This window comes from Anarrhichthys ocellatus, unplaced genomic scaffold (assembly GCF_004355925.1).
Source record: "Anarrhichthys ocellatus isolate YVR2014 unplaced genomic scaffold, GSC_Weel_1.0 scaffold86, whole genome shotgun sequence".
In the NCBI taxonomy this organism is placed as follows: domain Eukaryota; kingdom Metazoa; phylum Chordata; class Actinopteri; order Perciformes; family Anarhichadidae; genus Anarrhichthys; species Anarrhichthys ocellatus.
Genome location: NW_022280116.1, coordinates 1,222,727 through 1,247,076, shown reverse-complemented (window position 1 = coordinate 1,247,076; position 24,350 = coordinate 1,222,727). Strand labels below are relative to the sequence as shown.

Sequence of the window (24,350 nt, the reverse complement as noted above, 5' to 3'; positions counted from 1 at the left end):
GTGTGTGTGTGTGTGTGTGTGTGTGTGTGTGTGTGTGTGTGTGTGTGCGCATGTGTGTTATAATGACCTTCAAGTAGTAAGTCACATGCGATCCAAAGGACAAGGGAAACACATACATGCAACACTGTATGTAAGGAGTGCTGGCACCATGCTTGTTAGGCTTCAGCCAGAACTTTTTACCTTTCAACATCAGGACAAACAAAGTTGAGGCATGCTTATTTTTTCTTCTGAATTGTTTTGCTGTGCATGGGAATCAAGATATTGTTAATGACTTTGACTGGGCTGATAGGGATAACTGTAAATTATTTGGGTGGGTATCGGTTATTGGGAATTGGGAGGAAACACCAGACAAACTGGGGGTAAGGATACTGAAAACTGGTTTAAAATGAATCCCAAAACTAGGTTTCATTTGAACCAGTAGTTACCTTTCTGGTTACTAACTGACAAGCACTGATACCCATCATCCTCCTCGTCTGGTAGAGTGTGGCACTCCACAGGGAGGCGTCCCTCATCCAAGAGTGCCCAGCAACTGTCCCGCAAGACTTCGCAGAAACTCCGGCAAGGCAACACCGGCAGCGGGACCAGAGAGCTGCACTTTGGTACCAAGAGAAGGCAGAAAAACCACTCCAAACTATGGTGGCAACGTGACTTCAACAGCCATGCCCATTCATTTAGAAGTACCTGGACTTCCTCCACACTGCTCTGGTTGAGGTAATTGGGCACAACAAACCTTTCCCCAACCATGGAGGAGCAGAAAGGGAGAGCAGTATCAAGCAGTAAGCATTGAGGGGATTTTACGATAAGTGCTGATTTAGCTACTTCTGTGTGGCTTTCACCTGGTGCCCACCCACTTACAGTTGTTGGTCTAATTATGGTTGCTTGGCTAGGCTCTTGCTCACTTACTGATGATTGAGTAACATCTAAGATTTGGTAAATTTGGCTGTTCACGTTCTGGCTAGTTGCTAGACTGGGTACTTGAAATTGGGCAGCTATTGGTATTAGGGTAGTATCTGGTTTCCTGCTAGCTGTTTGTGGTTGGGTCATAAACATTATCGGGGTAGTAGTTAGTTCTTGGGTTGTAGAAAGTGCCTGGCGAGCAAATGAATCTTGTCTAGTCTGTAACACTTGGTTAGATAAAGTTTGCAGGCTAGCTGTTACTTCACCAGCTGGTAACTGGCTAACTTCCACTAGTTGGTTGTCCTTAGGTACCTGGGTAGTCTCTACAGAGTTGTTGCTTACAATTGGGTTTAGTATATCTCCTAGGGTAGGTATTTCATGAGAATACTTTGTCAAATTAAAGTCATTAGCATTCCAATTAGAGCTACTGTTAAGCTTTCTATTTACTCTTGTGTTATTGCTGGTTTCAACAGAAAAATCTAGATTTTGCTCTGATTTTGTGCTACCGAGATTATGGCCCTCATCTGTGCTGTGATGAATTACCAAGGCACTCTTTTGCAATTCCATCTCATTTGTTTGGGACACTACACTGTCTCCACTATCTAACCCCATATGATCAGTGGGCATTACAACTCCTTGATGGTTTTCCTCAGAAAACCCCTGTGTTTCAAAGCCAGCTGTCCAGCTACTTTCAGATCCGGTTGCAGATCCAGATTCAGAATTGAATCCAGAGCCAGACCAAAGACCTGACCCAGTGTCTGATGCCAATTCAGACTCGAGCCCAGATCCAAGTCCTGAAACGTCTCCTGCAAACCTCAAATGATCAGATCCTCCAGAACCCATACCCGTTAGAGAAGATGTGCCATTACCAGGTTTACGTATGCGTGACGAAATCCCTGCTGTTCCCTTTTCTGATTCACGTTCATTCTCCGGTTGTGTTGTAGGTATTAGAGTGGTCAGTCGAAGTCCCTCAGTGGTCTCATCCCAAGTCTGCACATTTTTTTGGATCCCATGTCCCTCATCAATGATCTCTGCTGCAACACCTGTAATGTTCTCTGATGGTGCATCTCCACTACCTGCTGGACTGCCAGACCCCTCATGGTCCACTGTTGGGGGAAAAGTTGTAGTACCACTCCGGGTCCAGAACCAAGCATCAGAGTAGACCACCCACAGGGTCAACAAAAACAAAACTCCAAACTGGGTCCTCATCTTAGGCATCATATCAAGTCTTGACCACGTCCACCCAGTTGATCAGTCTCCCAGACTGAATTGTGTCATGTCCACACTGCCACTACACTCCTCACACACACTTTTCAGCTCTGTCTCCACACACACTCCACTAGGCAGAGAGCAAAAGTGAAGAGGAGTGTCCCATTCAAAAGAATAAAGGGGGAGAGCAGGAGGAGGTGCCCTCCGTATTGGCTGCCCTGGCAATATTTCCTCTCCTAACTCCTCCTTCCTCCTTCTCCTTTTGTCACAGTAGTGAAAAGCGATCTCTCCTGCTGACTGATACCTTAGAATTACGGCAGCTTTGCCTTTCAGTGTACAATACTGATGCCTTCAGTGTCTTACAGAGTAGGGCAATTTGTTCCCCTTGACTCGTTCTCTTTGTTAAAACAAGATAATGGGAAAACTACAGATCTAGCTTTAAAAAACCTGCAAACTCTGTGAAACTACACAGTGGGAGCAAAAGTTGTGCTCATGTGGTTTGCTGATTTCAACAAAAAAGATTTGAATGCAATTTTGTGGTGAAGGTTTGAAATGTAAAGAGCTGAATTCCCAGCTGTGGATTAAACAAGTCCCATTCCATTGCAATAATGCAACCAATTATGCTGCAAAGTTGTTGTTGTGACATGTAAACATGTTTAAATATAATCTAAACAACAATATATTACCACAGCAATTGTATCATTTTATGGGATTTTGGTCAAATGTATCTAAACAACCAAATTCAAAACCACTAAATATAAATTCAATCCACCGGAGTCAGTTGAAGCTCATAATCTGTCTTTACATTTCAAATTCAAGGCATAACGTTGTCATTTCCTTCCACTCTTCCCTGCCTACATTGCCCCTGCTCTACATGGTGCCATTTATTGTCCAATACAAGTAAGACCCCTGTTTTCAGGCCTCACTTTCTTGTTCAGACTGGTTTCTCACACTGCCTATGGGATCAGTTGACAGAGACCCTCAACATCTGGTTAATGGGAGATCAGTGATAATAGGATCAGGAGGTTTGTGCAAGTGTGTCTCCAATAGTACCGGGTTTTTTTTAATAAAGGCAGGCCTTTTTTGCACGTAAACACAGTTGCTGATAGAAAGGAACCTGGGTCAAATGTGCAGAGCATGCAAACATCCCTGTGAAGGTTCCAGACGCTTATGTTGAGATGCATAAATGTCTTGACACAAGCTTGACAACTTTATCCTGTAGCTCTCCGTCATGGCCCGGGGTCACTGATGATCCATCTGACCCCTGTCTGCAATATTATTTTTGTTTAGCCTCGCAACGGGGGAGGTGAACACCAGAGACATTGTAAAGTGAGAAAAAAGAAAATAACACAGTATAGCTCACTTATGTATCACAAGGCCGAGCTATTTTGTGCTTTTTGCCCTGATGACATTTTCAATGAAAGAAAAATCTTGTGTGTAGTCATATGAAAAGCAGCTTCCTTTTGGGCAAACATGACAAAGGGACTTGTGATTGTCTTGAGTTAGTAGATTATCTACAAAAACATTTATCAGTTAAAGGAACAAAAAAGAAAAAAAGGTCTCTTTGCCACTACTAAAATAATATATAAAGAATACTACTTCAGGAATGGAAGATCTAATGCTTTCTATCCTCATTTCAGAGGCAGAATTCTAAGAGGCGAGTTGCAGTAACAGCAAATGTAGATTAGTTGACCCTCAAGGCAAAAAGGAGTTAACACTCTAACCAAGCAATTGTTCACTCTAAAACTGTCAAAAATAGACATTTTAATTACAGCAGTTGCTCGAGAAAAAAAACAAGGAGTGACATCTCATTTTTAAGGTGACTTTCACACAACGCTATCCAAGAAAGGGAACAACACAAAATGTTTCAGGAAACATTAAAAGTGGACTGCAGACATATTCTCATCCACTTGCAGCAAATTGTTCTGTGGTCGGACAAACTCAGTGATCAAAGTCAGTCTGTAAACCAAAATAAACACAATGTATATAGTAGGGGCTTGGTTAATAAACCCTAGAGTAATAAACTCGGTGATAGGTAATGATTAGCCTCAAACATCAGCTCCCCCTCTCAGGGTTTATTGTCTTATTGTATAAGTTAGGAGAAACCAAAAAAAAAAATAGCAGACACTTTCTTTTGCAAGAATTTCCACATGGCTCATTCAAACCAGATCAATGTAACTTAATGATGGCAGAGGTGCGTGTGCTGTTTTACTCTTTCCATCTCCTGTGGGGATCCCCAGCAGCATGATTGGCTCTTTTATCTCGTCCCTTTCCGCTCTTTTTACTACTCACAGAATCCCGATGGAAAGAAGAAACTGTCTAAAAAAAAGAGTGAGACTCCAATCAGTGTTCAGAGTAGCCTGAAGATGTTTTTTGTACGACACTGAAATATAAAAGATGGTACAGAGTTTACAAATGTTCGTACACACTTTAAAAATGGGAAACTTGCCAAAAGGCTTGGGTGGCCAAGCCTTTACCCCTGTCACCATGGAACTGGAAAACCTGACAAGGAAAAGGTAAAATTGCACTTAATGAAGGTAGTACTTTTGCGCTTTGGGAGTGACAGTTTTTTTCAGTACAGGTAATCTGCAGATATCATAACATACCTTGAACTTTGTCAAAAGTCTCTTCTTTCAACATCCCTTTAATGTGTGTACTGCTGCCAGTACAGAGTACAGGCTGCAAGAGCTATTTGACAACACTGTGTCCGGTTTTCAAGAGTGGCGTTTGTAATTCTAACAGGTGATTACAGTAAGAATGTTTGAAAACTTTGCACTGTGTTGTATGTCGAAGATAGTAAGAGGCTGGACAAAGGAACGCACCAACTGTGTTTAGCTGATGAGACTTCTTTTTCTGGGGAAATCAAACTCAAAGGGTGTCTGACCCCTTGAGCTGTCCTTTTAATATGGATTATTTCGTATAAAAGAAAAAAAAAGTTTCTTTGTGGGACTAACGATTTTGTTGTTAATTGATCGAAAATAACAGCTGGGCAATTGTTGTCAATGAAATGAAGTGTTCAAAAATGCATTTGTTCAAGATATAGTTATGTTAAGATATGTTTTAAGGGTTTCAGAATGTGCCTTTTAGTTCACATGCTGGTCACTGCAGCCCGCAGACAGAGGACCATAATCTCAGCAGGGATCTCTCGTAATGGAAAGGGTCAGTTCACCCAAATGCTTTTGGCACCACTAATAGAATTCCATTCACCTCCAATGTATTTATGTGGTGGCAGAAATATTTTCCAATGAATTCTGTATATTTCTCCTCCTTTAAGAAAAGAAAAGCCTTTATCGTACATGTACTGCAAAATGGTATTCCTTGTAAATGTGTGCGATGTCTGCGGCCTGTGAAATCCTGAGATGTTTGAGCAGTGGAAGAAGTGAAATTCCAGGCCTCCCCAGTGTCGGTGCTCACAATACACAGACAAAAGCGTGAAACCCAAGACCAGGAATGAGTCTGACGCCTGAGACCATCAATGGGAGGATGAATGATCGACTAATTACAACACCAACAAAAAAAAAACAGCTGAACTTAATCCACGAGGGACCAAAGGTGTCCAACTATCTGTCACTGCACGGCAGTATTTTAGTGCCAAACTGTCGTTCAGATCTTGAATTTCAAGTACAGACTATCGATGTCATTAGAGCTAAATATTATTTTTGTGAATAATTAAAAAAATAAGAGGACATATGTGTGCAACACAAGGTCCGCTGGAAAGAGAGAAAGTATACGTGACACATACAGATTACAATAAACCTTCTCTATTAACTTGAACCGTCACTTAGCTTCTTGAAACATCTAAAATATACACTTAAATTATTGCTTTACAGGCATTAAGGGTTCTGCTGCAAGGAAACACTTTAAGTCAAACAGAAGAGCGTGAAACTAAACGTACATTACAACAGAGGTTGTCGATACAGAAAAAAAGAAAAGGTGAGGGGTCTATTCTCCGTAGGCCTTGGAGCAGCTAAAGGGCCTTTTGGGAAGCCCCCCCTGCACCTTCACTGATGTTATTTCAGAGAGTGGGGGTCGGCGACCTCTCGCTGTGAGTCATAGTGTAGTCTCCGTTACACAAGCATTAAGCCCCGAGGCACTCGGCTCTGGGAGTTTTAAATGACACAGACGAATCAGCATGTCCGCACAGACACTTGTGGACAAAGTCAGTGCACATATGTTTGAAACACATGTGCGCACACACACACACACACACACACACACACACACACACACACACACAAACTTGGACTGCAGTCGCACAGCATGTCACAGCTGAGCAGCAGTATAAACAGTGAGACACAGACACAAACTATTGAACATATGGCTACAACACACACACACACACACACACACACACACACACACACACAGGACTTCCCTGCTTAAGCTGCAGCCATACAGCATGTCACAGCTGAGCGGCAGTGTAAACATATCTCAATTTGAGTTAACTGCAGAAATTTAAAAAAAAACACGTGAGGAAATGCCTGCGATACCATCATTAAGAATCTGCATTTGCATCCATTCTCCATCCAAAAAGACAACTTCTCTCATCTGACCCAGTATCCCGGAGCAACAGGTTGCAACAGAGCGGTGAATCACTGTTCAGTGAAGGCACTATTCAGTGGCTCTCCAGCAAAATTTAAAGCCGGTTGTGAATCTTGAAAACGGAGTGCTTTCTCTTGTCTCATCCCCTCTTTTAAAAAGGCACAATCAGCAATTTGTGGTCATGTACCGTGCCCTAGTTCTTCCAGTCTCATGGGAATTAGTGTAACACACGGTGTATGTGCCAGAATGTAAAAACTTTACTTTCTATTGAGTACAGGCTAGCCTTGCTAGATGGCAGACCTGGTGGCACCAGACAGTGAGACAGCAACAGATCCAGAGACCCTGAGAATGGAGGATGAACACAGTTTTTAGGCTGACGGAAAGACCCCGATTCAAATGATGGCGTCTTCCCTCACATCTCTAAGATCTCCAACCGGTGCATGTGTGTCACTGACTGTGTGAGACAGCCAGAATGAGGGGGGGGTAACAAGAGTGGAGGTCAGAAGGTCATAGCTATCAGATTAGGAGGGAAAGGGTCCCGTTTCCCACCAATAAAGACTTATCGCAGTCCTGGAGTGGCCTGCAGGAGCAGGTTGTGAGTGAGAAGCCCTGCCTGCAGTGTAAATGTCTTCCATTCAGACATGACAGCTTTTGTAAACTCAAACTGTTGGAGTTTCTTAAATTCATCGTCTATGGAATAGAGATTATCTAAAGACTTTAGAAGAGTGCTAGAGTTCATTCAGCCTCTAGCATTGGAGTGGGCATGAAAAGAATAAATATGAATCAAGCCGTCCAGTGTAAAGGCTTCACAAAAGTAATCTGTAATTATCTGTTTGTGTTCAAAGTATGATTGCCTTTCTTTCTCGCAAATCGAGTGACGCGGCAGAGGCACCGTCAATGAACGGAACAATGTTAATACTACAGTGTAGCTTTGACTGTGTGGGTGGGTGAGTTACTTGTCACTTCGTATTCATTCAGAGCGGTTGCAGCGGACCCATTGAAACAGATGAGGAGACCTACAGCATGCGTTTCAACAATGCAATTAGCAGTCCGAAAGCGCCATTAGTCCTCTTGGGGGGTTTTTTTGTGTTGTGTTTGGAGATCGATGTCAATTGTAACAAGTATTGATCAAGGCCTAAGTCACTAAGTGGTACTCCCCTTTAAAAGGAAATGAATAGTGATAGAACTTGTCTCACAAAAGCCTCTGGCACTAACTCTTAAAGAAGAAAGTGAGTTTGACAACCAAAAGCCCATCACATGGCAAAGTAAGCACTGAGCTGTCAATACAATCCTATCAAATCCTGAAAATACAGGCAGTGTTGAAAAGCACTAACTGATTGCTTTAGAGACTGCTAAGCATAAATATATATATAGTAATATCACAAATTTGCCTCAGGGGCCTTTACGTTCCGTACAGCAAACGACACTCTGTGTACTTTTCGACCCTCGCTTTGGATAAGGTGAAACTCCCCCACTCAAAAAAAACAAAAACCTAAGCTAAGCTGCATCTTTCAAGCGTCTCCGCTGAACAATCCAGTATTCTGTAGAAAGAGACAGCTGGGCAGACAGAGCCCTGCAGGGTTCCTCACAGTCCTGCTCAGGCAAGCAGAAAGAAGCTCTGCTGTCACTCTGAATAAGACAAATTCCATAACAACAGCAGAATAAGTAGCCTGTGGGGGCCAAAACAAAAGTTACAGTATAGAAATGAGGTACTATATATATATATATATATATATATATATATATGGGATGGCAGGGAGGATCACATGTTTCACCGTCTTTAATGCATGGAAGAAATGTGATTTTTTTTTTCTCAGTAATCGCTATCACTTATCTAACAGGGCAGATCAAAGCTACGCTGCTGTTCCGCACATTAATTGCACCCTGAACTACGAGTCCCACTTAGGACCAGTGACGGATTGGTTCCTTTGTTGAGTCTTTGGCTTGAGATTTAATCAAACATGAAACATGTATGTTTCGGGAAGGAGCTACCCATACACCAGCAAGAAAGAGAAATATTTATGTTAAATAAACTAAAACTATAATAACTTAACATATGATAGTTATCAAGACATCATTTTCAAATTGTATTAAGGCCAGGAAATTTCAATTAATTCTGCTTTATTATCTACCTGAATATAACACAGTAAAGGAATCACCTTGGTAGACTATAACATGGAACATGACATGGCCTTAAAAAGAGGAGTGATGCAGGAAATGACCCGAGGATTGAAACCCCCTTGCCGTCACCCTTAAAAAATCCCCACTCTAAAAGGACTACTTTCTTCTGCCTGCAACGATTCCACTAATTAGTGCGCGGTGAAGTCAGAGCATCCGGAAATATCTTAACTGTAATTGCCCCGCGATGCCTGGGAGGTGTTGTCTCAACTAATGACAGAGACGCCGTATAGATTCCTCTGCCTCAAACTAAACGTCAAAGAGGAGACAGGCGGAAGCTGCAGAGAACTTTACTCTAATAGATGTTTACATGTGTGTTGGCTCAGAAAAGGTAACTTTTTACACTTTGACTTTTTTGTGTCTGCTTTATGGAAGCGCGTTATTGTCATCTATTAAAGGTGTTAGGTGATTTTCTAGGAATGTTGGAAAGGAAGCGTATTCGCACATACTAAGCAGAGGACCACATGCTGCATCACAAATAACAAGCAGCCGGTTAGGAAAATCTGATTGTGCTGGTGTTTCGTATCCCTTCACATCATGTGTTTGGGGTGGTAGCTGTGGGGAAATAGCTCCCTCTAGTGGCCACAATGTGAGCCACACCTCGTCGCAGTGACGGTACTGCATTGACCACACAGCCTTGCCTCAGCTGTCTATTATAAACTGATTGATGCCAAACTACATTTCAAATGCAACCCCAATAGAAGGAAAGCAGTTCTTTATGTTGTTGTTTTTTCATCCCATGGAGCGTCCTAGGACAAACAGTTTACTCTTGGTATACGCGGCCGCATTATCTCACGAAGACAAAGATGTTGACAGGTGTAAAATGGCTCACAATGATCAGTAAAATCAGCGGCTCTTTGATGCGGCGTCCCACATCCTCGCTGCTGCAAAAAAAGCAAACCTTGCTCGACAGGTGGTGCTCCCCGAATGAAAACACACCTGCGGAAAGTCAAACACACCGTCAGTAAGGCCTGTCAACAGCCTCGGGGGCAGATGAGGCACGTGGTCAAGATGCTGCAAAAAAAGATTTGTTTGCTTGTGCATGATTGTGTGCAGTCGGCAGGAGAGAGAGAATGACTGTATTGCACACTGTTTTATTTGATGCTCGCTGAAGATAACCATTTAATCACAAGGTGTTTATTTTCATCAGCTACAACAATGTGGCAGCCGAGCCTCCGGCAACACTCCCTCAACACACCTGCACTGTTGATGTAACAGCACAGAGACAAAACCACCGCCGTGTTCAACTCCAAGATTACCTCCTCAAAGGGGGCCGCTTCTCTTAACATTTAACAGTGCATGAAATGACTTGCAAGAAGACATATGGATGGATTAAAGAATTATCACCGCTGCCAAAGTAAGTAAACCTCTTGCTCACTCAAAGCAAACTAACTCAAAACTGATTTTTTTTTTCCATTTTGGTGCCAAAAGAGTAGACAGAAGATCTACATAATCTCCACGTACTCCAAAGACATGTGAAAGCACTTGTGCTGTTCACCTTTTTCATCAGCAGAGGGAGACTGAACCACTGTGGGGTTCATGACGGGGTTCAAAGGGACACTGGCCTCATTAAGGTCCAAAGCACTTAGGTCACAGGACTGTCATCAGCACGCGCACACACACACACACACACACACACAAATATCAGATGAGAGACAGGCGGGGCCGACACACAGGATAACTAAGTCCATTTAGGTCATCATAGGAAACGGAGTCTTAATATTTTGTTGCACTAACCTGCAGCAGAGTGCCATGTTGCACACGGACGTTTGGACGAGTGACTTCCTACCTCTAGTAACCGTATTTTGTATTTATAATTGTCCATTTTAACTTCATTATTAATGCCCATATCCTTTTTCTAAATAATTAAACAATATAAATAGAATGATGGCTGACTCCAAACTGCCACTTAAAGCAAGGTTATTTGTTACAGTATGTATTTGCAACATTGTAGTTAAAACAACAACGTTCCCCACTAAATCAATAAGTCTTACTCCAAAAGCTGACTGAATTAAAATAGGAATACAATGTCAAATCTCAATAAATATGTCACAAACAAAAATTAAATTAACTGATTACATGTCTGATATCTTAAAAACCTAAAAAATGAACAAAAATATCAGGTTTAAAATGAAAAAAAAGTGCCACTCAGTGCGGAAAAATATAAGGACAAGTCACAAGTTGATGTTCAGAACAGTGACACAAATACTTGAATTGAATGAAGTGAATAAAGTAATGTACCATAGTCTGTGTGGACCCTTACACAGTAAAGGAAGAAAAGTTAATGCTGAGAAAACAGGTACATATGAATATATCCAAAATAGACAAATAGCGCAACTCAACCGAGACTTCCTACCAACCGCTCGCCACCATATGCAACTTATTTATTCTTAACAAACCTTGAATTTATATCGTTGTATTTGTTCATTTCTTTATCATGTGCATCTGAGAGTAACTCATTTTGTTGTTAACGACGGCCCGGTGAATCTTTGGGTGAACTTGAGGTAAAGGGTCACCCCACTCTGACAAATCATTTACCTGCTCTCTAAACCTGAAAAGAATGGAGAGGGACTCTCCCACACCTGGAATCCAGACACTCTGCTTGTCTAATATGGTCAGGGCTAGAGGGTCATCGAGTTGGAAATGTCACATTCAGGTTAGCTACATATTTACTATATACCGAAGTCTGATGAACAAAATAATGGTATTCAAGTATTTTCTTCAGTTTTTGAAACATTTGGGGGCGATTTGATTATTAGTGATTGCTGTCATTTCAACGTTTTTTTTTCTTCCTCTTTGCGAGATTATTTCCTGGTCACCAGGTGGCTACAGGTCAGAGGATTGGGGCCTTTTGGCCGGAGGGGTTACGAGTTTCACCCTCAAGATCAGGGAAAATCTGGATTGAGGGAATAAATGCGTCACGGTGTTATGTCCTTTGATGAACTGTTATGAAGATGTCCTTAAGCAAGGCACTTAGCCTCCAACTGGAGCTCTCTCGCTAATGATAAACGGCCGTAAGGGTCGTGTGAGTAGCTCAACCACTTGGCTCTAGTTTAGTTCAATTTCATAATTTTAACTTCATGTATTGAATGTCGCTGTGACGATCTACAACCCACCATCATATCGCCCGAGTGTGCAGAACACACAAATTGAGTGACGCTACATAACTGCCGCCCGTGTTCAGGCTGATCAAATCCAGCCTGTTGATGTCTCTCTGTTGGGAGTGACAGTCTGCTGGAAAAATGAAAGAGAAAAATAGCTCATTTCCCATTTTGCCATTGGTAACCACCAGTTGAGGGGAGTCTGGAGGGGGAGAGGTTAGTAAAGGAATTGTACATACCAGCTGTTTCTCTGGGACTGCCTAGCAGGACAGTGCACGGCAAGTCTGAACTCTTCCTTCTACCGACATCTGACACGCATGAACGAGGCCAAGGGGTCCAATTTAGAGTCAAATGTTGAGTCATTTGTTTTTTTCTTCATTCCTCATAAAAAATGTCAGATTCCAACCAAGGCCATGTTTAAAGAAAGTCAACTGCAAAAACTGAACAGCAGATGCATTGCCAGCACCACTTTTAACCCACCGGCCGAAGATCAGAAGGTAAATAATTTCAGGTTTTGCGTCACCAGCTCAACCAGACCAGTCAAAAGAGAAATGCCGGTGGCTGCGACCTGATCGGCTATACGGCGATACGTTTGGGGCCAGCTGGTGATGATAACACCGTCATTCTCACTTCCCACAAAGACGAAACAATGCGGAGATCGGAAGTCCGGCATTAGGAGTGTTGACTTTGGGGATTAGGAACCAGATGGGCAGAAAAAACGGAACAAATCGTCCAGATACCTCTTTGAGAGGCATCTGTAAGTGACTGCAGGAAAACGGAAAACAGCGCTGACATCCTTAAAATAATCCTTTGACCTTTGTGTTTTCTCTCAAAAAGGCTGCATCTGTTACTCTGACATGTCTTTGCTAATACAGTACATTGTATTTGTCCCCTGAGGAGTCTTTCATGCACTTATTTATTTATTTATTATTATCCTTTCCCAGATGAGTACTGGCACAACAAGTATGGGTTATGAGAATTTCTGTGAATATAGTGTTATCTCAGGGGAATGGAAGCAAGATAAACCCCAAACAAAATCAGCTAAACTCAGTTCATGCAGCCTTTGAGGAAGGGCAATACTGAATTTAGGTAATAATCTGAGAAGTCGTAGAAACTCAAATTATGTATTTAACAAGCAAAATGTATAAAAATAGTACCTTAGACATAGATTGCTATGTCTACCTTCCATTGTTTGCCTTAGTTGTTGCCTGTAATTGGCATTGTAGCTGGAAATGAGATGTTAACAGCATGGTGAAAAGTGCTGTTGAAAGCACCCTCCATGTTAAAAGAATAGGCTCTTATGTGAATAGGAGAAAGACTGGGTGTTTGTTTGGGCTCGCTTTGTTCCATTAACACGAAAAACAAAAAAACTAAACATAAATCTCCTTATTGTGGCCAGGTTGTCTTTTATGTCGGAATTTACTTCATCTTCACCTCAACAACAATTTTTTTTCCAACCGGGTAAATTGCGCTTGTTTACCCACATTACTTGAGAAAATTCCTGTCACACACACTGAAAGTCTTTGGCTGGGTTTCAATGGTGACCTCTTTAATGTTTCTCACCCATAAAACAGGCCCGGCAGACAGACTGGGAGACTTGGCTTCAGTACAAACCAACTGTCATCCCTTTGCCAGGAACAGATTGAGACCGCGATGCGCCAAGGCATGTATTTACAGGAGAGTTTCTTTTTTCAGTTTTTTTTATTCATCATTTGTGGCTATTTACATTCATCTGTGCACTTTGTGCACACCATGAGAGTCACAGCTCCTTTGTCTTATTTAGAAAACTACCTCATGTATAACACACACACACACGCGCACGCGTGCTGTCAAACTCTTACAACTGCCACTGTCTGTAAAGCTCATAATAAAGTTGAATTTCACTCCTTGAGGCACAGACACTACAGAACAATCAAAACACAGCATTTTGATTCATTACAGATGATATATCCGCCTCGGCGTCTCAGACGGTTTATTTCCGCTCGCTGACTCACGAGTAAAACTTGAGTCATGGCATGAGTCAGGACAAGCGGAGCTGAATCGGAAATGTCTCCCACTTGCAAACAGATGGAGTGGAAATCCAGTCACTTACTTTACCAGTCTGCGGACGGGCCTTTCGTGTGAGAAGGATTTACAAACATTTATGCTGTTACAAACATTTATGCCATGTTCACAAAGATGTCGGCAAGACGGCATGCACGTTGTTTAATCAGAACAACTTTAAAGAGATTTGGAAACACAAAAGAATGATTTCATCCAGGAAGAGGCTTTCAGTCTCTAAATTGAATGACGTCTCATAGGCAGATAGCTGCTCAGCTGTTGTGCTGGTGGGAACCACCCAGACGGTAATTCTAGCTAAAAGGGATTAAGATTAAAAGCCAAAACGGAGTCTGGTTTTGACACTTTTAGGTACAGTTTTTTGTGTGTGTGCATTAAGGTGTGCCAGTGAGGGCCAGTTGATGCTAGATGGGCAAGAATTAAGCCTTGGACTTTACAAATCATTGGATAATTCCAGCAATGTCAACCAGGCCATTTCCTCAGCCTCTTAATCCCAAAATGAGTGAAGCATGTGTTTGAACATCAAAAGGTCCTGGGACTGTGGTCGTTATGGGAGCATTCTTCTGCGTCCGTGCAAATGAATGGGGGTCATTTCCAGAAGCTTTACTCAGCCGACCAAGCATTAAGTGCCCTCAATTGGTCTATTAGGTTAAAAAAAGAACAAGAAAAAAAGATTAATTACAGTTAAGCATTTTGTTTTTACATTGTCAGTCCACGGAAAATGAGGGAAAAATAACATGCCTTGTATTTTCATAGACAGGGAGAATGCTTTTCCCAGACTGCTGAACCAACCCGGTCAGATGTCCAGACCATTCCAATGGAAATTACTTTTCTAGGATGTCTAGATCTATGATGACTGTTATCTGAGTCCAGACAAATACATAAACTAATTTGCTTGGATGTCTATAAACCAATCACAGCTTTCCACATCATCTAAAAAAGTGTACTGCAGTAGAGCCACGCCCACTTCTTCGGAAAGCATGGCCGACCCGTAAATCAAGAAAGGCTTAAAAGAGGAGATATGACGTCATATCATTAGGGTCAATCAGGTGAGAATTACAATTCTGAAATTATTGAAAATATATTTTTTTAAAGATCATAAACAAATGCTTTCTCTTTAAAAACAATAGATTATATATTGGCTGAGCGCACCCAAAGAGCACGTGAATTGACACTATCCCTTTATTTCTAATCCATCTGCTGTGACCCTCCAACATCGCAGCTCCAGTTACACTGCACACGTGTCGAAGCTCAAGGCCGCGTCCAAGCCTTCATTCAATAGCCTTGGAGTCCAGGAGGAAGTGCAAGGGATATATTCATCTATTTGTCATACTGTTCAAATACATCATGTGTGTAAAGTAAACATAAGATGTTATATACGTATACACGATAAAATATCATATGAAAGATTTATAGCTTTCAGGATGTTTTTCATGAAAATCCGTCCTGCGGATTAGTCGGGGATCTGTTAAGTTTTTAAATTCATATTTTCCATCCATTGGAATAGATAGAAAATAATAACAGCTAATAGAGTATTCTAATCTATTTTTGTCATTGCTAATGATTTACGAGTAGAAAATCCACCATTACAGTATTGTTTATGTGCATGATTGGATTATAATTGGGTTCAGAAAGGGTTAACTAACAGTGGCACATGGTAAATCACAACTGTATGAAATGATCACAAACTAAAAAGTTGCAATCAATCCGGTGCCGTCATTATCAGCTGTTATCCATTTAAGATGGCTCCATTTATCAATCAAATTCTAAACAGGCCTCACAATGAAGCAGATTTATGAACGTGTGCAAACACCACTCACACAAACACACCACTCACACAAACACACCCCTCCCAATGACCTTTACCCGACTGTGTGTAATGATTCAAATGGCAGTTTAAGCCATATTTCTTGCAAAAAGAAAATGTTTGGAACGTACTTAGAGAACAGAGAAGCAGATTGTGCTTCAGGGGAGGTTTGAAATGGATGTTCTGATAGCTTTGTTGCACTGCAGCATCACTATTAGAAATCACTTACTGTCATGACTTTAGCTTGATGACTCTCAATGAAGGATGTGAACATTTCACCGTCACCTTTCAATCTAGAATGTTTGACACACTAAAACATTTAAGACTCTGTGCCATCCCTTTTTCTTAGAGATAAATACATACAGTACATGAAAACATAGAGGGTTTGATAACTGCTGTTTGGAACATATTTCCAGAACCTTTCTAATGTAATGCTAAAAGAGAGCTACACTCACCACGTGACTCACTTTCTTTGGGGAAATACTTAAGAAACACATGCAACGGCAAGAGGTTCAACCGAGAGCCCTGAGGTGTCGCAAAGCATTCACCATACATATTCACAAGCAGAGCAAACGCATGAAACACACATTTTCCCCAAAAAGGGACATCAAAGGGAATTGTTCCCTTAGTTCAGCGGATCTAAAGAGCGAGTTGTGGAGGAAGAACCGGGATTACAAAAGAGGAAATTCTGTGGCTTTGCATGCTCAGTGGAACTTCATCTCCATAATCTACTGTAAGCACAGAAACTGTTTGCAGATGAAAGCCCCTGTGCAAGACAAGACGATACAAGCATGCAAAGGCAGTGGTAATAAAACAGAAAACTGCTGACTCGATGAGGACAGCAGCTAAATGTGCTTAAAGCACCTCCAAGAAATTCAAACATATTATTTATACTTCAACGTTGGGCAACTTTAAGACAACTACCAAAGCAATGATGAAGCAATGATGAAGAAAGAATATTCTGATTCTCGGTTCTGTGTTTTCATAATTGTAATTAAAGGCTCTCTTTACGACATTCAGAGAATTAATGTCGCAGCAAACAATTATTTAATGTGTAAAAAATATAGTGGAGTAATGTCTACCTGAGCAGAGAATGACGTCGCTCTGTGTGTGTTTTTGTCAAAGCTTCTCTGTTCTTTGGTGACAGGCAGCTCAGGTCAACACTGTTAGATCTGTTAGCACTGTTGACGTTGTTTGCACTGTCAGCCGTCGCTAAATTGAGAGCCTTGCTCAGGATTTAGAATTTAGCAGCTTTACTGCAGATACTTTTTCTTTGCTATAATGACAAGGGAAGATATTGCACGAGTGTGGTACAATTAAATAGTTAAAGAAGGTTTTTATCCATTTACTCCCACGTAAGTCCAAACAGTAGTAAATGTATTTATTCACCGAGAGCCCCTCTCCCCTCAATTTCTTTACACTGTGTGTAAACTATAATACCAGGGAACTGTGATCTTAACATTTTGATTCAAATTCAAATAACATGTGGTATTACTTCAGACATTTCGGAACACACATGGCCAACCAAGACAGAAAATGTTCCTTACTTCTGTTGCCAAGTTTTCTGTTTTATTCTTTTAACTAATGCGGTAGCTTACATTCCGTTTAGTTATATTAGAACTCACCTTCCCTTAATCATACCCCAGTCGAGCCAGCAGACAAAACAAAGACACTATTGCCAGCTTTGGGCTTTCTGTTGTTACAGGAAAACAATTGTAAAAATGATACATTTGGGTTATTTTCTCAAACTTGATGATTTGTTTACAGGCTAATGAGTACTATCCATGACTAATAACTTGACCTTTATGAGAAAAATTGATGGAGTGTGCCTTTAACAGTATGATACCAAGATATGTTCCAAAGAAAGACCAGGATTGCTTAAATGCTGTGTCAAAGCTACCTAAATAGTCCAGACAAATAGCCTAATTGTAAGATTTTAATTAAAGAAAGAAAATCAATAAAGCAACGGCCTGGACTAAATCAAACAGACCGACTCTGACCAACAAAGGTCTTTCTGCAATGTCCATCTTTTCAATCTTCACCTAAAGCCCAAAACAGACCCCTTACCCCCAGCTCCAAACCCCCAAAGTGAAAACATTCCTCCTTAAATTATCCCATTAGAACAAAAGAGCCTCTCTACAAAAAAAAAAATGGGACAAAAGAGGGAAAAAAAAGCATTCCAATCATGTTGGTTCAGGCTTTGCAATACCAAAATACTGCATGTGAAAGAGGAACGGCAGGCGGCGCACCAAGAGTGTCGCCCCGGGGCTGTGGTTTTGTGTGGTCAGTCAGAGGGGGAGGAGTTTGTCTACCACCTACAGCTTCCTGGAAACAAGACAGTGCATCTCAGTTCCATTGTTGGCCAGAAATCTGTGCATTCAATTCTTTGACACAAGCGGCTGGAAACAGTGGCACATCAACAGCGTTACAGCCGACGCCGCAACCTCTTGTACCACATCGCATCCCTCATACCTCGCCAAGTCAGGTCCACGCCAGGTCGGCAAGAACTCAATAAAAGTAGATTTTAAAAAAAAAACTATGCTCCTGGGTCGTAAGATGGGGATATCAGAGAGCAACATTAGTCACTGCGAACGCCTCCCATTTCCTTTAAGAAGGAAAACCTGAATAATGGATCTTTATTCTGCAGCGCAACCTGACAAGCGGGGGAGTCCCAGAATCAAGTGTCAGTGATTGATAAAACATGTTGAGATGATTTCTGAGGGAATAGGGAGAGGAAAAAGACATAGGTGTTTTCAAACCGTTACGTGATTTATTTCACATCTGTAACTCTTTCATGAAACATTGGCCAAAACAATGACAGCTGACAGTGTAGGAGGAGAGAGAGACGGAATAGGAGAGGTTGCGGCACAATGTGTCTTCTTCCAGACACATAACGTTGCATCTGTATTACTGAAGGGCCTCGATCATTTATACAGACGTACAGGGATTTCCTTTACCGTTTATTTGCATTAGTCATGACGCTGAATGGTTACAGACATAAGGAAGTGATATTTGTACAGTCTCAATTCAAATATAATTTTTGTACTTCCTAAAATGACCATATTTTATTATTTTGGTTTATCGCTGATATTGGTGTTTTAGGGTTTTCACATTCATACTGGCACTGCTGCCGGGCAATGAAAGACAAACATACACACAATTTTTTTCTGAAAAGTGGCCAAGACAGATCACCATAACCTCCATCCAGCATGACAATGTGTTTTCTTAACTTAAGACCAGGTGGTGGAGAGCAATATGCCCCTGAAGCACTTCCACATTAAGTAAAGCTGGCTTCAGCCTGGGCCTCGCAGAGCATCACCAGAGAACCTGGTTGCATGATTTATGCAGAAATATTAAAAATGTTGGCTACATTTCAGTTGACTTTCACCTGTCCAATCGTTTATATGTACCTTAAAGTTGTCGGAAACCGAGTCCTTCGCCGTTTACGTGGATGAAGACGCATTAAAATACAAAGTAAATGCTGTGGTAACACAAGCTTCAGTGAAAGACCTGCCTCTTGTTCTTTTCACCTCTGCAGCAATTTTCAAAAATAAATATAACAAGTTGACATAAAAGCATATTTAGAGAGATGTGTACCCTATAAATCAAAGAATATGTTAACAAGACTAAGAATCCGAGCATTTGCTGGCAAATTTCAATACTTTTTAGAGTCAGATACTTGGTACTCGAGACACATTTCTTTCTGTATAAAAACACAAACGTTTTATACCTTGCCATACTCTTTTTTTACAACTAAACAAACAGTAAAACTGACAAACATCCCCAAAAACCCACAAGGAAGCACTTATAAACACAGGAAGAGTCCTACAGGATCGTGTCATCTAGACGCTGTGCTACCTTTTTACAGTCCGGGCGGGGTATACAAGTCTGGCCATCCGAATACCTGCTCTCTTTCTCTTTACTCGACCCTCTTTCTGTCCCCTTGCATGTTAACTTTTATGACCCGGTCCCTCAGAGAAATGCATTGGGTGTGTGGGGGGGGACCACTTAAATGTTCACAGGCTGTCCTCGGAGACGAAAGACAAGATGGGAAGGCTGCATCCTTTCATCCCAAGACATCAAAGATTTGACCGAGCTGAGTGGGCAAACCCAGACCCACAAGTACAGAGCAGAACAGCTAACGCATTCCACTGCTCACTCACGCACACACACACACATCAGCATCAGTGGGCCACCACTGCTACAGGATAAGAAAAGCTTTTTCTTTTTTGCTCTTTACTGTCCCTTTACATGGCACATAATAGTCTGTTTGTACTGCGATTGACATCACGCAGTCTAACTGTTAAATGTTTGCAATGCTATCACGCTATTCCTTAACTTTATCTTCTTTTTCTTTTGTAGTCATGTCATTTGTAATCTGACAGACCAGCAGAGGGCTGGGGGGGTATAAGTCGGCCATTCTCCTCCCCTTCAGCACTATATATTTTTGCAGAAGCACCATCACTGACTCCTAGACTGAGCACCGCCCGAGACAATTGTGATTGGTCGAAAGAAATACGAACAAGCCAGAGCGTTCTACTTCCCCCCTATACCAGAATGCTAACGTGTGGAGCCAGACCTTTCATTAGAGCTGACGAGTGGTGCCACGGTTAGAGGACGACCGATTGAAAGGGTGGGACGGACGCTGGCGCTAACTTTAAATTAAGTTTAATAGTGTTAAATATTTTAAAGCTCTGTGGTCGCTGATTCTACAGTCATATCTGACACGTTTTACGTTCAATCATGGTTCTATCTCGAATATTTAACGCAACACTATCAGCTCTTGGTAGGAATCGGCCGATTAATTGGTTATCGACCTTTTCCTGCTCCAAACTGTTCGTTAACATTATTGTTCTTATTTTAATAAACTGTCAACCTGTAGTCACCACACTGGAATTCTCCGTGGTGCCAGCCATCTTGTTCCCTATAATATCTGATAGAGCAACCATGTTTTGAAATAATGGGTCAAAAGTTTCCTCAAATACTTTCTTTTCCTAATTTAATTGTGCTCTTGTTTTCTCTCAGGTTATTCCCAACACATTTTTGTTCTGGGTCCAACCGCCCTGGCTGCCAAAATAAAAACAGGTGAATAGTGATTATCATTACTGCCACATGCCTGGCATTAAGTTCTTTAATACTTTAGCTTTCATGTCTACCTTAATTTGGTGCTACATATCTACTCAATTCAGATTGAAACTTCAGAGGTTCTTCTGAAACAGTGTCGGCAGCATTTAGCTGTTCTCGTTGGCCTGCTTACTCGCTCAGATCCGCGTCGCTACACAGACTGGATCTCAGAGTCCTGCAGCGTTTCGGTTGGATGGTGGGAGAAAGTAAGTAAGGATACATGGCTATTGTCTGCTCTGAGGCATTCCCCACAAGCTGTGCCTATTCACCAAGGCGACTCCACTGTGTGCGAGGGAGACAGCGAAAGCATGCCGGGCCCTTGCCTTCGACTTTAGCCACTGAGCTTATGGCCATTTGGACTCACTGAGGGGGAGCAGAGATAAAAAATGAAGTCAGGCCTTGGGAGGTGGGGGGGGGGGGGGGGGGTAAGGGACCATTATCGTCGCGTGAGTGACGGAAATCCTTAACCTCACGAACGTGCGCACACGCACCACAATTTGGAGCCACACACACCCACACACACACACACACGCTCAGCTTGACGCAACGGCGGAGGAGGAGGAGGTGCAAGTGTATGTGTGTGTGTGGCCTCATTTTCTTCCCTCTGACAAACAATGCACCATTCAACTGGAGCACAAATATAACAAAAACTACAAAAAGTATGCGGAGACAGCTACAAATTGTTACAGGAAGGACAGTCAGAGGCTGAATTTCATGAAGCCACACACAAGAGATAAACCATTTTCCCAAAAGCTTTATGAAGCAGCAGGAAGAGTTGTTCTTCTCTTCTTGATGTTTCCATTTCATCTCGTTTGTTTTAAGCCTAATTTTTACCACCAAGTGCTTGATGAAAATAACTAACTTTTCACATTTCCACCCTCCTCCTTCTGCAAGAGAAGCAGAAGAATGAGCCCACCTTCACAATAAAAGTCCAGGAAACTATCCGTCATGGCTTGTTAGTATGTGATGAGCATTTAATAACCCCTGGGAGGGCTCTGGGCTTCTACTCAGCTGTATGATGTCTCACGCCATCACTGGACCAACTTTGATCTTTTGGGTCTTTAAAGCACTGAAAAAAAACTATTTCAGCATTTTCAGTAAAACGTTTGGCACTGTGATTTTAACCTGCAAAAAAAAAGTATGAGGTGCAGATTTCTATAAGTAATAAGACAGCCGATCTCATGACCACGCTTCGCTTTTGAGCCCAGATCAGACCTATTAGGTAACTCCGCAGTAACCCAATAGCACTGCCTCGCTCTGTGGGCTGAGTGGCGGTATGCGCGGCCGGAATGTGTCCAAATACCTGAGCGGTGGCGGGAAGAAAAAAAGACGCATGGAAGTAGGTAAGGAGCAGGAAGTGGAGGCAAACGCACACACACCTCGTGTGAGCCAACGCGGTCCCGATGGCTCTTTCTCCTGACGCGGTTCAAACACTATAAACGATGCACTGAACCTTGAACCTGTTCGACACACACACACACACACTTCCATCCACCTCGTCCCGCATCCTTAGAACAATCGCCTGCCGTGGGCCTCAGCTCTCCCCTGAGTGTATCAGGAAGTCTTTAGCCGCCTTGACCTAGTGTACTTTTCACCCCATTGTGTGAAGTGAAGATTCGGACTCTTGGAAAGTGGCCAGCATCTTAATCGCAGTCCCTGTGGACCCCGGAAAGACACACCTCACCACTTTATTTCTGTTCTGGCCCAGAGACACGGTCAGGAGCCTGAGGACTTGGTTTTTAGTGGGAGGGGAAGTGAGAGGTTTGACTTGCCCTCAGGGTAAGCATACTGCGGGGGTGTTGGGGTTAAAAAAATAAATAAAAACATCCTTCAACGCAGTGTTAAAGCAGGGCCGTCGTCATCACATTCAGCAACTTTACAGGAGATACTGAGGAAACATGCTTGGATGCCTTGATTGATGCTCCCTTTGTGGTTTATTGCACAATAAATCACCTGTAATTGGTCTTTACTCACTAAGTCAATTCTCGTCTGGATCCTTGTCATTGGCCTTGGCATTTACAGGCATTAACTGTTAAGAAATTACATCGAATCATCTTGCAGCTCGAGGGAGACGTTGAAAACATACAGTTGCAGAACTCTTAACTCTTTTAAAAGCTGGGAATGATTTGAAGGCTGTAAAAATGACTGAGGTGGGACGTGTGACACTTAACTGACTTCCTGTTGTTCCTGGTGCTAGGCCCAAAACATTAGAATCCGACCTAGGTCGGTCCGATACCATGAGTCAGAATTAGGATCGGCGAGCAGCTTTTTGACCACAGTCCATTGTTAACAAACACTGATTACAAGAAATCCCAAAAGGTCTAAGGGCTGACATTTGCTTCACTGTCTTGCATTAGAGAGTTGATACTTTGTTTTTATGATAAGGGATTGGTATTTTTTCATAAATCACTTTTTGACGTTTTTTAAAACAATAAAATACTGTTGAGAGCAAACCATGTAAATGAGCCAACGCTTAAACATCCTTTACAAACTTGAACAAAAAAAAATAAATCACACAGACATTCATATTTTCTAAAGCTAAAAATCCACATTTTGGCTGTAGTGTCATCAAGTTAGAAGACTGAATAAATTTAAATATGTACTAAATTATTCAAATTTCATCCCTGAAAAAACGTTTGCCTAAAGTTCACACCTTAAGTAATACACTGCTTCCATTACTTAGTTTTAACTGGCAGAATGTATACAGTAAAAAAAAAAAAAAAAAGATTATTTTCTGACTACATATGTTTAATACCTGAAGGTCTTGATCATCTGATGTCAGTGTGCACTCGTAAGAGCTTGCCAGATTCCAGCAGCTAAAACAACAATCTTTAAACAAAGAGCTGAAGACAGCTTTTCTACCACCAGTCTGAATTGTAGGAAGTGAATGAAGAAAACATGCTTTCCCTACACAAATGGAAAGGAAAGGAAAAAAACTAAAACTGTACACAGTCTAACCAAAAAGCAGCTCTAAAATGAACCACGAAACCACATGGATCCAAACCACAGACCGTACACTGTGTGCTTGAGCTCTCTAACATTCCCACTTGACCCATTTTCACAGCAGCTTCGTAACCCACTTCACTCAATCAGAAAACCACCAAGAACAAGGGAAATGACTTCTGGAAAATTGATTCTGTTCAGACAGGTTTTAGTAAAAACAATAAAATACATCCATATAAAATACATAACGCCCTTTTGAGCTTCAGAAAGTGTGGTAATAAAAAAAAAGGAATAATTACACTTTAAAAGCCCATTGGCATATAACTAGCTTTACTTTCAACACTTCACTGTCTCAACAGTAACAACGGTTTTCCAGGAACAGAAAAGGGTAAAAAAAAAAAAGTGGAAGTTGATACTTTTGGCCGGTTAGGGAACCCAGCCAATGTCTGAGGTTGGTTAGACATTTCTTCAGTTGTGTAAAAGATTGTTGG

General features: G+C 41.7%; 1 protein-coding gene across 3 annotated transcripts in view; it reads right to left on the bottom strand.

Moving 5' to 3' along the window:
* Positions 1-24,350, bottom strand: part of col18a1a (collagen type XVIII alpha 1 chain a) — a 76,038-nt gene that overhangs the window by 40,422 nt on the left and 11,266 nt on the right. For 2 of the 3 annotated variants that reach the window (XM_031874996.1, XM_031874997.1), the window contains exon 1: positions 1,767-2,339. The exons of the other annotated variant lie outside the window; for it this stretch is intronic. In XM_031874996.1, the coding sequence (XP_031730856.1) occupies positions 1,767-2,118 (352 nt within the window). In that variant the 5' untranslated portion in view covers positions 2,119-2,339. Of the gene's footprint in view, positions 1-1,766; positions 2,340-24,350 lie in introns of those variants that run through there. 3 annotated transcript variants of the gene reach the window in all.